Source organism: Aspergillus japonicus (assembly GCF_003184785.1).
Source record: "Aspergillus japonicus CBS 114.51 unplaced genomic scaffold BO86scaffold_73, whole genome shotgun sequence".
Classification (NCBI taxonomy): Eukaryota; Fungi; Ascomycota; class Eurotiomycetes; order Eurotiales; family Aspergillaceae; genus Aspergillus; species Aspergillus japonicus.
This window is the reverse complement of record NW_020291710.1, coordinates 20,542-34,190: the sequence shown is the minus strand read 5'-3', so window position 1 is coordinate 34,190 and position 13,649 is coordinate 20,542. Positions and strand designations below refer to the sequence as shown.

At 53.1% G+C, this 13,649-nt stretch overlaps 5 protein-coding genes across 5 annotated transcripts; 3 read left to right on the top strand and 2 right to left on the bottom strand.

Annotated features, from left to right (window-relative positions):
* The first annotated feature begins 379 nt into the window (after positions 1-379).
* Positions 380-2,904, top strand: BO86DRAFT_220359 (transcription factor). The gene is made up of 3 exons (XM_025666911.1): positions 380-750; positions 934-2,750; positions 2,803-2,904. Exons 1-3 carry the CDS (start codon positions 504-506, stop codon positions 2,818-2,820), a joined length of 2,082 nt encoding a protein of 693 aa, XP_025523342.1. The 5' UTR covers positions 380-503; the 3' UTR covers positions 2,821-2,904.
* Positions 2,905-3,581, top strand: BO86DRAFT_220374 (uncharacterized protein). Its single transcript, XM_025666912.1, has one exon. The coding sequence runs from the start codon at positions 2,989-2,991 to the stop codon at positions 3,349-3,351; it is 363 nt and encodes a 120-aa protein (XP_025523341.1). The 5' UTR covers positions 2,905-2,988; the 3' UTR covers positions 3,352-3,581.
* On the bottom strand, positions 3,531-4,732 carry BO86DRAFT_392594 (ribonucleoprotein-associated protein). Its single transcript, XM_025672840.1, has 3 exons — positions 4,479-4,732; positions 4,291-4,386; positions 3,531-4,190 (listed from the first exon to the last, which is right to left on the bottom strand). The coding sequence occupies exons 1-3, from the start codon at positions 4,495-4,497 to the stop codon at positions 3,928-3,930; spliced, it is 378 nt and encodes a 125-aa protein (XP_025523340.1). The 5' UTR covers positions 4,498-4,732; the 3' UTR covers positions 3,531-3,927.
* A 684-nt stretch (positions 4,733-5,416) lies between these two features.
* BO86DRAFT_392592 (putative pre-mRNA branch site protein p14) lies at positions 5,417-6,618 on the bottom strand. The gene is made up of 5 exons (XM_025672839.1): positions 6,467-6,618; positions 6,285-6,308; positions 6,094-6,150; positions 5,893-6,020; positions 5,417-5,806 (listed from the first exon to the last, which is right to left on the bottom strand). The coding sequence occupies exons 1-5, from the start codon at positions 6,496-6,498 to the stop codon at positions 5,706-5,708; spliced, it is 342 nt and encodes a 113-aa protein (XP_025523339.1). The 5' UTR covers positions 6,499-6,618; the 3' UTR covers positions 5,417-5,705.
* A 987-nt stretch (positions 6,619-7,605) lies between these two features.
* On the top strand, positions 7,606-12,400 carry jhd1 ([Histone H3]-lysine-36 demethylase; the record flags this gene model as incomplete). Its single annotated transcript, XM_025669274.1, has 2 exons — positions 7,606-10,935; positions 10,988-12,400. The coding sequence occupies 2 exons, from the start codon at positions 7,606-7,608 to the stop codon at positions 11,906-11,908; spliced, it is 4,251 nt and encodes a 1,416-aa protein (XP_025523338.1). The 3' UTR covers positions 11,909-12,400.
* Between the last annotated feature and the right edge of the window lie 1,249 nt (positions 12,401-13,649).

The following is a 13,649-nucleotide window of genomic DNA, read 5'->3' as shown; positions in this document are numbered from 1 at the left end:
ATTCGAATTGTCGCTCGCGTGACTGTGAAGATATTGCCGGGATTTTAGTCCTACACAGCTTTCTCAATACTCATCGCATTTGACCCTTCTCTATCGAGTTGTAGACCACCTCGTCATCTTACCCTCGGTCCCGCACGCAAGGCTTCCTTCGGCTCTCCTCTCCTCCGCCCGTCCGTCCTCTACAACCCTCCGTTCTGCGGCCGATTCCGCTCTTCGTTCCGTTCTCGCACTTGGACATCCGTGCTTGGATTTCATGCGCCTAAACCACGAATCAACCACATACCTGCTCTTTCCAGATCGATTCTCTGGAGGGCGCCCGAGAGATCGTACTCCAAGGGAAACACCGTGGCGCTGAGCCTCTGACACATCCTCGGCTATATCGCTCGCGTTCGAACCTTGAGGCGGCAAAGCTTCCTTTCGACACGCAACAGCACGTGCGCAACTCGGCTCTCACCCTAGACCGACTTACCGAGTCACCGCTCCGTCGGGCTATTCATGCCGAAATGGACGTGGACGCCAAGGAGAAGAGCTCCCCAGCTCCATCGGTAGAGCCGACTGAACCCAATCATGACATCAGGTCTGCCGATGAGCATTCGGAAACCCCCAAGACGGAGGCGAACGGTGATGAGAAGGACAAAGGCGTCGTGACCCTTGGGCAAAAGGCAGCCAATGCAAAGGACCCGTCGAGACCGCGGAGGAAAAAGGCGCGCAGGGCTTGTTTCGCTTGCCAGCGGGCGCATTTGACTTGCGGTATGACTGACCTTGTCTTTAGCTTTCCTTTTCTCCTCCCCTCCTGCATTGGACTTTCTCGTGCTTTTCTTCCTATCTGCCTGCTCAGGCGCTCTAATTCGCGCTTCTTGAGTGACGCGTCGCGGACTGCCGATTGCGTACCTGGATTAAGGACGTGCAACTAATCGAGCTTTTTGCGCACAGGTGATGAGAGGCCGTGTCAGCGGTGTATCAAGCGTGGGTTGCAGGATGCATGTCAGGATGGGGTCCGGAAAAAGGCGAAGTACCTCCATGATGCGCCCGACGGGGCCCTGATGCCGGGTATTGCGGGAAACTTCTACAACAATCCCATGCGCAATAACAGTTTGCCGTTGTCAAGGAACGGCGCCAACGCCGTCAACACGGCCGCACCGCAGAACTCTGGAGCCAATTTTTACCCGACTCCCCAATCTACGTCCTACAATGTCTACCAAGAGAACCCGATGAACCAGGCCTCGTTCCCATCGCAGTCGCCCGTCTCACCGTCCTACAATCTCAAGGCCACCCCTACCATTCGAAACAATAGCCTTCCGTCCTCAGTCAATCAACAGCCAACGACCACGAGTGCCTCGGGTCCGCCTACCCAGAACCCCAACCCGTTCGCCGGTCCATTTTTCGATCCCAGTGACCCCGCCTTGTTCAACTTTGATCTTTCTAGCATGAACTTCGAAAACCGGTACGGTGCGCTGGAATTTGGTATGCTGGGACACATGGCGACAGGTGCTGGGGATTCGCCTAGCGATTCAGCCACGCAGCGCGGGTCTATGGGTCGCAGTGGATCTGCCCAGTTTGCGTCGACTCCGATTACCGGAGGGCCGGGGTTCGGGGAAAGTCCCGGCAACCAGCAGCCGTTCATGTTCGGTGACCCGCTACTAAACGAATGGCCGAGCAGCCAGGCTCCAAGCCAGGCGCATGTTAATGTTCCCAGCGTCTACCCTCAGTCCAGTCAAGGGAACGTGATACCCGGACACTTATCCAAAGCCGATGCGCCTCATGCGTTTGCGATCGAAAGCGGCCCGGGCCATTTCAACAGCCCTGGCGCAACAACTAGTCCTCAGATGACGAGCGGCTTCGAAGAGTCTCCGTTTACCGTCGCTGTTGCCAAGAAGGCGAATGGCCTGGCTCCAACCAATCAACGACCCGCCATCACGACACCCAGTCTGAAGCACCAGAATCTACATGTGGGAGTGCGCCGGCGTCAAAGAAATCCATCCTCGATCTACGAGAGTGTAAAGGAGCCTTACGCATATACTAGTCGCTTCCACAATCTCACTGCTTTCATTCAACGGCGATTTCCTCCCCAGAAGACTTTACAAATTGCCAAGGCGCTGGCATCGATTCGACCCTCGTTCATCGCGACAACAAAGACGTTAAATAGGGACGATCTCATTTTCATGGAGAAGTGCTTTCAGCGGACCCTTTGGGAGTACGAAGACTTTATCAACGCTTGCGGAACGCCTACGATTGTCTGCCGTCGAACGGGTGAGATTGCCGCGGTGGGCAAGGAATTCAGTATTCTAACCGGATGGAAGAAGGATGTGCTTCTGGGCAAGGAGCCGAATCTAAATGTGAACACGGGGGGTACATCAGTTCCAAGCTCAGGGGCCTCCTCCCGCAGTTTCACTCCGCGCGGGTCGGCGGGCGAGAATCAAACCCCAGGGCGGCCGCACCCCGTTTTTCTTGCCGAATTGCTGGACGATGACAGTGTGGTGCAATTCTACGAGGATTTTGCGCGATTGGCGTTTGGGGACTCCCGTGGCAGTGTGATGCGGACATGCAAATTGTTGAAGTACAAGACGAAAGAGGATATGGAGTTGGCATCGGAAGATAGCCAACGATGGAACAACCACCTGCGTAAGGGTGGGATCGCTAGCGAGGCGGGAATGAATCAGCTGGGGTTCAAGGATGGCAAGGTTGACTGCGCCTACTGCTGGACAGTGAAGCGCGACGTATTCGACATCCCAATGCTGATTGTGATGAACGTGAGTTTGCCTCCTCCGATCTGTTCCTGGATATGTGCTAACACTCCACCAGTTTCTTCCGTGCATCTGATTTGTGCATGATGATTGAATGGTTGTCGGAGTCATGGCCCATACTGCATACTGCGAGATGCTTATTGCTTGTCTGATATTTCTGCTTTCCTCAGTACCATACCCGGGCCGGATTGACACCAAAAGTAACCCTTAATGAGCCTTGATCTGTTTTTGTGACGTTATTTTCATGACGGCTGTATTTTTTGGAGGCTGTCTGGTTGTGACTTTGTTCCTTTCTGTATCGGTACATATTGATGCACCGCATGATTCCCATGGAGCCTGCTCTTATCTTGTGTTTAAAGGCGGGGTTCGCGATAGAGTGGTGGATGGACGTATCTCATTGTTGTGGATTTTCCCTGCAATCTTCTCTTTGTCTCTTTACGGAGACCATGTATCTGTACATCATCTTACCGTGATCTATATATGGATTGAAGCTCATTCGACTGGGAGCAAAGTCAGGAATGAGAACGATTCCCAGAGTGAAGGAGTGAGTGAGGGGGGCGTTTCAATACAAATGCATTATAGTGAGAAATACACCCTGCATACGTAGCAAGCTGATGTTTTTCGTGTTCAATTGGTGAGCTCGAGGCCCTTCTCGGCTGGCTGGCGTGACAGCACGACTGTGACCTATACTGGCAACTATGGTTTGGTCGATAGACCGACCGGTTTGGATATCCAGCTTCAGAACAGTATACTACAATTCCATACGCAGGAAGAATCAAACACATCTTCTGACAAGCCAAGCGAACATCGTGGGATTCGACATTTAAGCCAATAAACTGTCTAAACCCAAGCAAAAAGCGGAGGGGTACATGGGTTTCCACTCGAAACGTATTCAGCGAGCAGAGTTACAGAAAAGAAAATTCTCTGTAGTCTTGAATGACAGCACCGAGAAAGACAAACAAAAGCAAAATCCAGTCCCCCATCCACTAGTGAAACTCCCACCTCAACCAGTCACCCTCTCCCAAAGCCAGCTACTAGCTCCTGCACGCATACCGAAGGGGGGGACATGAAAATCCATCCCGGCTGGGACGACCCGGCTGGAATGGGCGATGTTTTCATCATTTTACCCGGCCTATCACCAGCCCACACAGAGAGAGAGAGACAGAGAAGACTTCCGCTCGTTTTACAGCATGAGTCTCTCGACCTTGTCCTTGAGGGTGCGGATCTGGCCCATCAGGTCACTGGCCTCGTTGGTGGTGATGCTGGCGGCGATGACGGGGCGGGAGACACCGCAGGCACGGCCGAGCGCGAGCTTGCTGGGGACGAAGACGTAGACGCAGTTCTTGTCCTCGGCCAGGAGGGGGATGTGCATGACGATGGCGAGGGGGGAGGTGTCGGCGGCGAGGATGACCAGCTCGGCGGTACCGCGGTTGAGGGTCTTGGTGGCTGTGGTGATGGGGAATGGGGTTAGGCGAGGTTTGAAAAAAAGGTTGAAGGGAAAGAAGATGTAGGCGCGGTTGGAGAAGAAAAGAGAGAATATGCTTACCCTCGTTGGCTCCCTTCTTGAGCTGGCGGTAGTGGGAGGCCTGCTGGACAAGGTCCAGAAGGCTCTGAGTCAGGCTCTCGTCGGCCAAGGGCCAGGCTGAATACAGGAGATTCTCGTTAGTAACTGAATTTTTTTTTCTTCGATAATGGCTTCCCGGGGGGGGGGGATGGGGACAGGTTCTTTCTTACCAGCAGAGGTATCAGCCATGATGATAGATGGGGAAGATTTGGAAAGGACGGAAGATGTCGAGATGTCAAAAGAAGCAGGCTCACGCAAAGGATCACTGCCGCGGTGCAGGTCGAGATGCTGGAGAGAAGGTGGTGAAGGGAAGGTTGGTGGTTGGAGGTTCCAATCTTCATGGGGAAAAGAAAATCTTTGGAGGGCGGTCGCGGCGGTGGGGCCGGCAGGCTGGCAGACGGCACGAGTCTAGAACCGAAGCGGTAAATCTCGATGTCTGAGGTTTCAGGCAGCTTCGGCGGCAGCCACCGCTTTAGCGCTAGGTTAGGTTAGTTCACTAACGTACATAGTAGTTTGGGCTTGGGGTCTCATGAGAGTACTCTTGCATTTTTGTATTTAAAGAATTCCTGGCTCCGAGCTGGCATCGATTTGGCACTTTCTCTTGGAACATGTATGATTTGTGATGAGTCTGATGATTCACCATCTTCGGGGCTCCTCTCCTATTGTACATATGTATGGCACGAGCCAGTGCTTCAGACTGTAACTACAGTGTGTATAGAAAACGATATGGAATCCTTAGCTATAATTGCACTAAGTCACCGCACCCAACGACTCGCAAGTGGATACTTCATTGCCTATAAGTAAAGAGTGGCTATAGTTGAGGCGAAACTGGCAAGAAGATAAGCTATCGCACTAGTTGGCTAGCCTTACGCAGGCCGCTCAGGGGAGGATCGGAGCAGGGACCACCAGGCATACAACTACATGATCTTCACCGGGCTGATCCACTGGCAACGTATGATGCAGCTGGTGGGCGATCGTGGAGACATGGACTAAGTCAGCATTCTGGGGCCCTGGGCCCTAATCGTCCCCAGTAGATACAGTGCAGTGGTATTATTTCTACAACCTTCACGCCGCATTCCATAGGTTTGCCGCAACAGCCGCAAGTGGCCGGCGATCGAAATGATTATATTGATAGCAGTGACTAACCGGTGCATCGGAATCGATCCCAGCCCTGAAATAACCCATTCTGTACCACTTTCTACTCCGGACTTCAGCCAAGCCCGAGTCTCATTCTACCCGCCGGCAACCCTTTCAGACCCATGAATGAATAAGAGCCATCATCAAACCCAGAGGAGAACAATAAACGCCGAAAACCCCACAACCAACCCATGTGAATACGCAACCAGATGCCGGCAAAGGGCATGCGGAGAAAGCGATAAAAAAAGCATATCATCACGTCATTCTATACCATGCTGCTGTTTGAGACGTTCCAAATTCTCTTGCCTTTCCGCCAGGTCCTCTTTCGATTTAAGCATTTTTTCAGGCTGATGGTACAGGACTAGAAGTCGGAGCAGCGAAGGTCAGCCGCGCAATTCTCCTCATCCGATGGCCGTTCAGAGTCTCCCCCGCATGGAAATAACATACCAACGAGATATCTGTTCTGGAAATTGAATCCATTGAGCTTATCGCATGCCTGTTTGGCGTCGTGAACGTCCTCGTATACCACAAAGGCAGTGCCCTTGGAGTTGTTTGCGATTCCCTGACGTATTTGTCTACCGGAGACAGCGTTAGTTGCGGAGTTGACGATAATGTGGACGATGGCGCGTGAGTCACGGAGACGCCTACCGGATGGGACCGAATTTGCCAAAGAGGTCGAAGAGTTGCTCCGCTGTTACGTTGTAGCTGGACAAAACCCGAATTGTTAGCATTCATGTCATGATTGACGAGATCATATGTCGCTGAGTGTATCCGTTTGAATGGCGATGCGACGATCGACAGGCGGGTTCAAAAGATTCCGAGTGCGAGGAAGGGCATACTTGAGGTTCTTGACAAAGAGAATCCTGATGGCCCGTTAGTCATGCTTTCAACCATATCCAACTTCCAACCCTCTGATAGAGATAAGACCCCATGGCCAAGCATCCTGAAGCCCAAGAGCGCAGCGCGAGACTATGGCGGGCTACCGGAAGGGGAGGGGTAGAATTGTTCGAACAGAACCTACCGATTGGCTTCGGGGGCGAGCTTTCGGCTCATTCTCGGGCGGGACAGTAGATGCTGTAGAAAGACGTGAAAGAAGGGATCAAGGTCGAGTCAGATACCCAACGGGGGTCTGGAGGAAGTTATATGAGAAGGAGGAGAGGAGAAGAAGGCAAGAGAGGAGCAAGAGAGAGGGAAGCAATATCCGCGACGAGCACGAGGTTCGGGAGACTGGGCTGCCTTGCCTGATCCGGTTTAGTGGCCTCGGAGGAGGAGCCTCACTTTGATCAAGAAGTGAAGATGATTCAACTTCCTATAGCTCTCGTAACTGTTGGAAAGATGCAGTAGATATTTGTTTAGCTTCGGAATCAGGATATGATTAATTAGAATGGTGTTCGAGTACTCTGCAGTCATGCATGGGGGGGGGGGGGGGAGGGGCTGGTGCCGCAAACGATTATCACGAAGGAGAACAACAGCAATACTTTTTTAGGCAGTACGGCTGCCTGAGGCATACAGCCGAGGACTCTCTCTTTCTCTCCCTCTTGTGTGTCTCTGCGCCGGGCGCCTCGTCGTCCTCCTCCGTCCGGCGACTCCCTCCTCCTCCTCCTCTCCTCCTCCCCTCTCCTCTCCTCTCGGCCTCCCATCGCCGCCCATCGTCCCTTGTCAAACCCCTCTTCTTTCCTCCTCCTTCTCTGGCCTTATCTTGAGGCGCAACTTTTCAATCGCTAAATTTCCTTGATCTTCTTTTTCTTGAATTCGCCGTTTTCTATCTCCGCTCCGCACCCTACTGTAGTGCAGCTCTCTTCCGTCGTCTGCTCTTGCGCGCGCGCTCTCTCTCTCCCGCCCGTCGGCAGAGGCTCGCTCAACTTCCCCCCTCAACCTCCGCCGTGCGACTCTGCTCCGTCCACTTCCTCTCTCCTCCGTCTCCCCTACCACCTCTCCTCCGCCAACCCTTCCCTTTCGGACTTCTATACTCAATCTCATTGTTCCTCGTGCGCTTCCCATTCTGCCAGGAATGACTTTCTCTTTGCCTGCGGTGGCCCGTCTTTAGCCCGTGTGGTCAAATATCCCCCGCTTTGCACCCGTCTGCCGCAAGCACCTCGTCTCTCCTCCGGGCCTCTTCTCGCTCCTTTCCCGCTCGATTTTCCATCTTCAGGCCTCATTATGATCAGTGCAACATCCTTTTCGACCCATCTCGGGACTCGACCACCGCGTTACCGCACTCCCTCACCTCCGCGACGCGCCGTCGAGCCGATTTCACCCTGCTCAACCTCCGACATCCGAGCCTCATGGATTGACCGCAGCATCGCCAGGGTGGCTGACTCCGATCGTGACCAATACCCCCCGAGTCATAGCGGCTATCATGCTGCAGATCATTCCGCTGCTCATCGACCGAGTCATGGCAGATCGAGTTCGACCATCGACGCTCTCGCGACCATCGCTTTAGCCACCAGCCCTACCTTCGCACCTCTCTCCTACCGTCCCCCTTCTCAAAACTCGACACCCGCATTGTCGCTTTTCCCTTCCGAACCCATTGAATCCTCCGAACGTCCCGCCAAGCGACCGCGCTCCGAAAAAGATCAATCGCCGTTCCATTCCCACCGGTCGCTGCCCGTGCCCGATGCAAATTCTTCCGCGGTGCTTGATAGCATGAAGACGGATGCAGAGCTTCTATTGAACTTTGCCCGACCCACCAACTTCCAGCCTACCATTCAGCCCGCCAAACGAGTCAGCATAGATGAGCACGCTCTTTACGCCGGAAGTGAAACCCGGCGTTTCGATAGGGTTGGGTCCGCGGTGGGATCATGGGCCGCTCACACCGAAAACCATACCCACACTCTTTCAAGCAATAGCGCCCTCCCACCATCTCGAATGAGGTCACAGTCCGATGGATCAGCAGCCATTGCGCGACCAACAATACAGGGCTTGCGGCCTAACACCAGTTCTTCAACTCTTCCCCCGATACTCTGGCAGGATGAAGAGGGTGCGGAGGACGATCACTGGGGTTCAGCAAACAAACACATTTCCAGCGGCACACAATCCAATGTTCAGGCTGCCGATGTTATGCGCGGTCCACATGCAGGACCGATGCCGGCGGACCTGCCTCCCAAGACGGAAGACGACACAGAGTCGGAGGAGTCCGGTCAGGCCAGCTGTGCTGCTTGTAATCTCGTCCGCATACCAACCGACACTGGTGAACAAGGTGATGTGACTTGGATCAGTTGTGATGGCTGCAAGCGCTGGTTTCATATCGTCTGCGCTGGTTTCAAAAATGATAGAGAGGTGCGGACTGTGGATAAGTTCATCTGCCGCGCCTGTGGGCCCTTGCATGGACGGACGACATTTGTTCGCAAGTCATCTCGCGCCCGTACCGCAATCGACTATGCTGGTCTGAACCAAGGGCTTGTCAAAGCTGCAACAGATTCACTAGAACATCATTACATTGAACCTATTCGCCAAGGCAAGATTCGGTTCCTCCCTGAGAATTTCCCCCGCATGCGCCCGGAGCTCATCACGGCCGAGTACTTCGAGAGAGGAAGTGGTATGACAGAACCGATAGTCATCCCTGCCGAGTGGAATACTCAAAACCCGGCCCCAACGCTTCCTTCGGACTTGGATGCACTAGCGCAGGAAGCGCCCACGCAAGAGATGTTCGATGAACTCTTAGACCATCTCGATGCGGGCGAGCAAAGCTTTGAGCAGGTGGTAGACTGCGGCCAGGATCAACTGGACATGGTGATACCACAAGGCTTGACGGTCAGACAGGTGGCCGAGCTCTACGGACCCGAAGAGAGGGTCGAAGTCATCGATGTCAAATCTCAACAAGGAGAGGACAAGAGATGGACCATGCAAAAATGGGCTGATTACTATGAGAGCACAGGTGACAAGGTAGTGCGAAATGTCATCAGCTTAGAAGTGTCCCAGAGTCCATTGGGCAGGCTCATCCGACGACCAAAGGTGGTTCGTGATCTGGACCTGCAAGATTCAGTCTGGCCTCAAGAACTCCAAGCAGTGGGGGACTACCCAAAAGTACAGTTTTACTGCTTGATGTCGGTGGCTGACTGTTACACCGACTTTCATATTGACTTTGGCGGGTCGTCCGTCTACTATCATATTTTGAAAGGCAAGAAGACTTTTTTCTTCATCCCGCCTACGGACAAGCATTTGAAGAAATATGAGGAATGGTGCAATTCGCCCGCACAGGATACCACCTTTCTCGGTGACCAAACCAAGGAATGCTACCGCGTGGACCTTGTCGAAGGCGACACAATGTTGATCCCCTCTGGCTGGATCCATGCTGTCTGGACTCCGGAGAATAGTCTGGTCATTGGTGGCAATTTCCTGACAAGGCTGAATTACGGGATGCAGATCAAGATTGCAAACATTGAGAAGGGCACCAAGGTACCAAGGAAATTCCGGTACCCGTTCTTCCAGAAAATTCAGTGGTATACCGCGTTGAAGTACCTCGAGGAAGACCCGGTTCCCCAGGGCGTTCTCGACGCATTTGCACAGGACGATAATTATCGCTTTCATCGAGACTATCCCATATACTATGAGTTCGGAGACAGGACGAACACTGCCCCGCCAGGCTCTCCCTATCATAATTCACGCTTCTATTCACAAGCAGAGTTGGAAGGTCTGCCAGACCTTGCAAAATACCTTCTGCGTACCGCCTTGATCGCTGGGTCCTACCTTGTGGAAGGAGTAACGATGGATGCTAGGAATGCAGTCAAACGATCAATACCCAGGACGCCAGGCGATCCAGTCGACGTTGTTAAGCAGTTTGGGATATGGGTCGCATGGAAGCGTGGAAACGAGAAAGCACCTCAGTGGACCCGCCCCGGCGTGATCGAGAGCAACCCAAAACTCAGCCTTGTCGAGAAAAAGCCAGCTGGAAGACCTAGTCGTCGCTCAGAGCGCAACGTGGACAGCCAGCGTACTTATGCAGAGCGACAGGCTGTGCAGCGACTCCCCGAGCCACTTAAGGACCTGCCGATTCAATCGAGCAACAAGAGCAGCTCCCGTGTGCCTTCGATCACGGATTCCCATATTCCAACGAGCCTTTCCAGCGCCAATGCAGGTCTTAAAGAGGAGACCGTGCCTAAGCCTCGAACAGCACCTCGGGGCTCGGGGCTCGGTCCCAAACGGGTTGCATGTGATGCTTGTCGCAAACGCAGAATCCGCTGCCATCACAAGGACGAACAGAATGATAGCCTATCATCCAAACAGACGGCCATGGGTGCTTTTAGTACCGGGGTCCATTCGCCGGCGCATGATGCAGCGTCTGCTCTGAACTCATTGGCGGCCATTGCATCGGAAGCAGGTCTTCAGGACAATGGCGTCTGTAGGAACATGGATCGCTTTGAAGCGTCATTGATCACCGTGGGCACCCCGCATGCATCGACCAACAGGCTTAATGAACTCAGCCCCGAAGGGCAGAACACCGGTAAGAAAGGCCGGAGCAAGGCCTGTGACGACTGTCGGAAGAGCAAGGTTCGTTATACTGTTTCGCATCTCTTGGTATACATATGCTAACTGATCATAGCGCCGGTGTATCCATGATGAGTATGGAAGAATTGATCCTATCAAAGCTCAAGAGCGAGCAAAGCCACGAGCCGCGGCCTCTGTGAAACGGCCACGTCCCAATGAAGAAGGACTCGGCTTCGGTATCAGCAAACGGATGAAGCAAGAAAGTACTTCTCCCGTGTCTCGGCCGCTTCATTTTGGTGGTCGAGACCACGCTATGCTGGATGTAGATCATGTCGGTCATGCTTCTAAGGATCTGGACCTCCATGACCCATATGCCGATCTCCCTCCCGAGGATCAAGATTCTCCACAACAAGCGGCAACGGACAAGGAGGCCCAGCTCGGGCAGACCTCATACGCATCACCGCCTGCCTTTCAGTCCGACACTGTGGTGACAAACGAGGGCAACTCTGCTCTTGCGTCTAAGCCCACAGCTACGCTCGTATCGCCACCGACTTCGTTGGCGGACGATACCGACGTTCCCAACGATTATGCAGATGGTGAAGGAGAGCATGTTGTGATTCTCCATACGCCCACGTCTAGCTCGCGACACTCTTCCCGCCAGCCTCGCCAGGTCGACCGGTATATTCCTGAGGTTCATGTGATCAAAACAAGCAAGTCGACGACGCACACGCCCAGCGCACGTCGTTCATCCTTCGGCGCGTCAAGCACCGGTGTACGTAGGCCTACTCCCGGCCCGTCTTCGGGGACCAAGAAAGCAGCATCACGGCCCTCGTCATCACATAATGCGAAGAAGAGCTTCTGGTCGATGGATGAGAGGAAAGGCGAGCGTGCTACTGCAGCCTCGATTTCCCCGGGCCAACCCAACAAACCCACGAAGCGTGCGGCTGACGACGAGCCGGATGCTGAGAGTCTTCGTCTGATCCGCGAACTTCAGGAAGCCGAATTCGGTCTTCGGAAGCGATCTACGAGAGCGTGAATTGACCGTTGATCTCTTCAGTTGGGGTTGGATTTAATTTCATTGAGTGATATATCTAGATTACCTTCATCGGGCAACCGGCCTGTCCGAACCGAGAAGGGTTCAACCCACCGGTTCGGCTTTTTCCTTAGGATGTGGAGTTTGAGAGTTTGGGGGAGTCTGACGGACATGGTAATGCTTGTTGTTTTCATCATTCTTTGGTCTGGTTCATGGATTGCGATTCCATTTGGCGTTCTGTTCTTTGGTTGGGTGTTTTGCAGCTTTTCCATTACCCCGTCTTGCTTACATCGTTCGAGAACCCTTTCAGCCTTTTCTTTCACCTTGTGTGTGTGCGTGTGTGTGTGGTGTGTGTATCCGGCGTTGTTGTTTTAGGGTTGGGCTGTTCCGATACGGCCAGTCGACTGTCTAGATGATGTTCTTTCTGGTCCAGTCGTTCCTTCTGGCTTCTTTCTTTATCTCCTGACCCATGGTCAACGTTCAAATCTCATTCCCATATGGGGAGGATCGTCCTCCGAATATGAGGCGACCTGCTGCTTTCCATGCTGCTATTCATGTGATCCCAGCGCTGTTTCTACTCTTCATCTTAATCCGGGGATCCCTTAGAACCTATTCCCTTCGTGTTGCTGGACGAAACCTGGGTGGTTGTTGATCGTTCCCTTCCGTCTTTTCGCCACCTCGCAGTGCCTGCGATGAGTTTAGTTTTTTTTTTTTTTTTTTTTTTTTTTTTTTTTTTTTTTTTTTTTCACCATTTTTCATCCCTTTGCTTCATGGTATTACCCCTCCCTGCCTGCCCATACTTAGCTTGCCTTGCAATTTCCCCATCTTATATGATTGTAGCGAGTAATCTTCCCTAACAAAAATCTTCATGTTGCCCTGCTTGACCTCCATGATACATATAGAGCACACCGTAGCTTACGGGGCTGGGATTATGTTTGATCCTTCGCAATAGCCCGGACACTATCTCTACTGGGATTTTCTCTCTGATGCTTCCCAAAGACCCCAGATCCCACCATTCTCCCAAGCCATGATGTATGGCTGACTCTGCAAGGGAAGCCGGATCCCTGCGGTACAGTTGAACCCATTGCTCCATGAATGACAATCTAAATACCTCCTTCCCCGTTCGGTAACCGTCCACCCTCACTGGCACCCGCCATCGATGATCGCCGCATGCAACACAGAAACAGAAGTTCTTGTCAGAGAATGGTGCTGCTGAAAAAAGCCTGCCATCCCGCCAGGTCATAGAAGCTACTGATGCTTGGGCACAGTCTGTGGTTTTATGATCGGGTTGGGTAGGTAGGTAAGTAAGGGAGGTAATTTCGTTGCTAGCACTAGGTGGTCCAAGTCCCGTTTCCAAGGTCTACCCATGCTTGGACTGGATGATCTGAGGTAATATCTATGGGATGCTCACTCCCACTACTAAGGGAGGACGCCGCGGTGTCCACGGTGTGCGCCTTGCTCTATAGTCTCCAGGGGCCCAATCAAAGGCTCCTGGATTCCCTGCCGCCCCGCCTCCGCTCCCCTCCTGCTACTTTCTACCCTAACCTGGTGGAATCATGGGACATTAACTCGTGGACTGCCGAAACTATGGGGACTGACCAACTGGCTGTCGATGCTCAAGTTGGTACTAGGTAGTCCTAAACAGCAGAGTCACAGAAAAACCGCCAAACTTGCCAGTTGTGCTGATCGCCAAGGTTCAGAGATCAGGTCAGCCCTCAAGGCATGGTTCAACTTGGGCATGTTT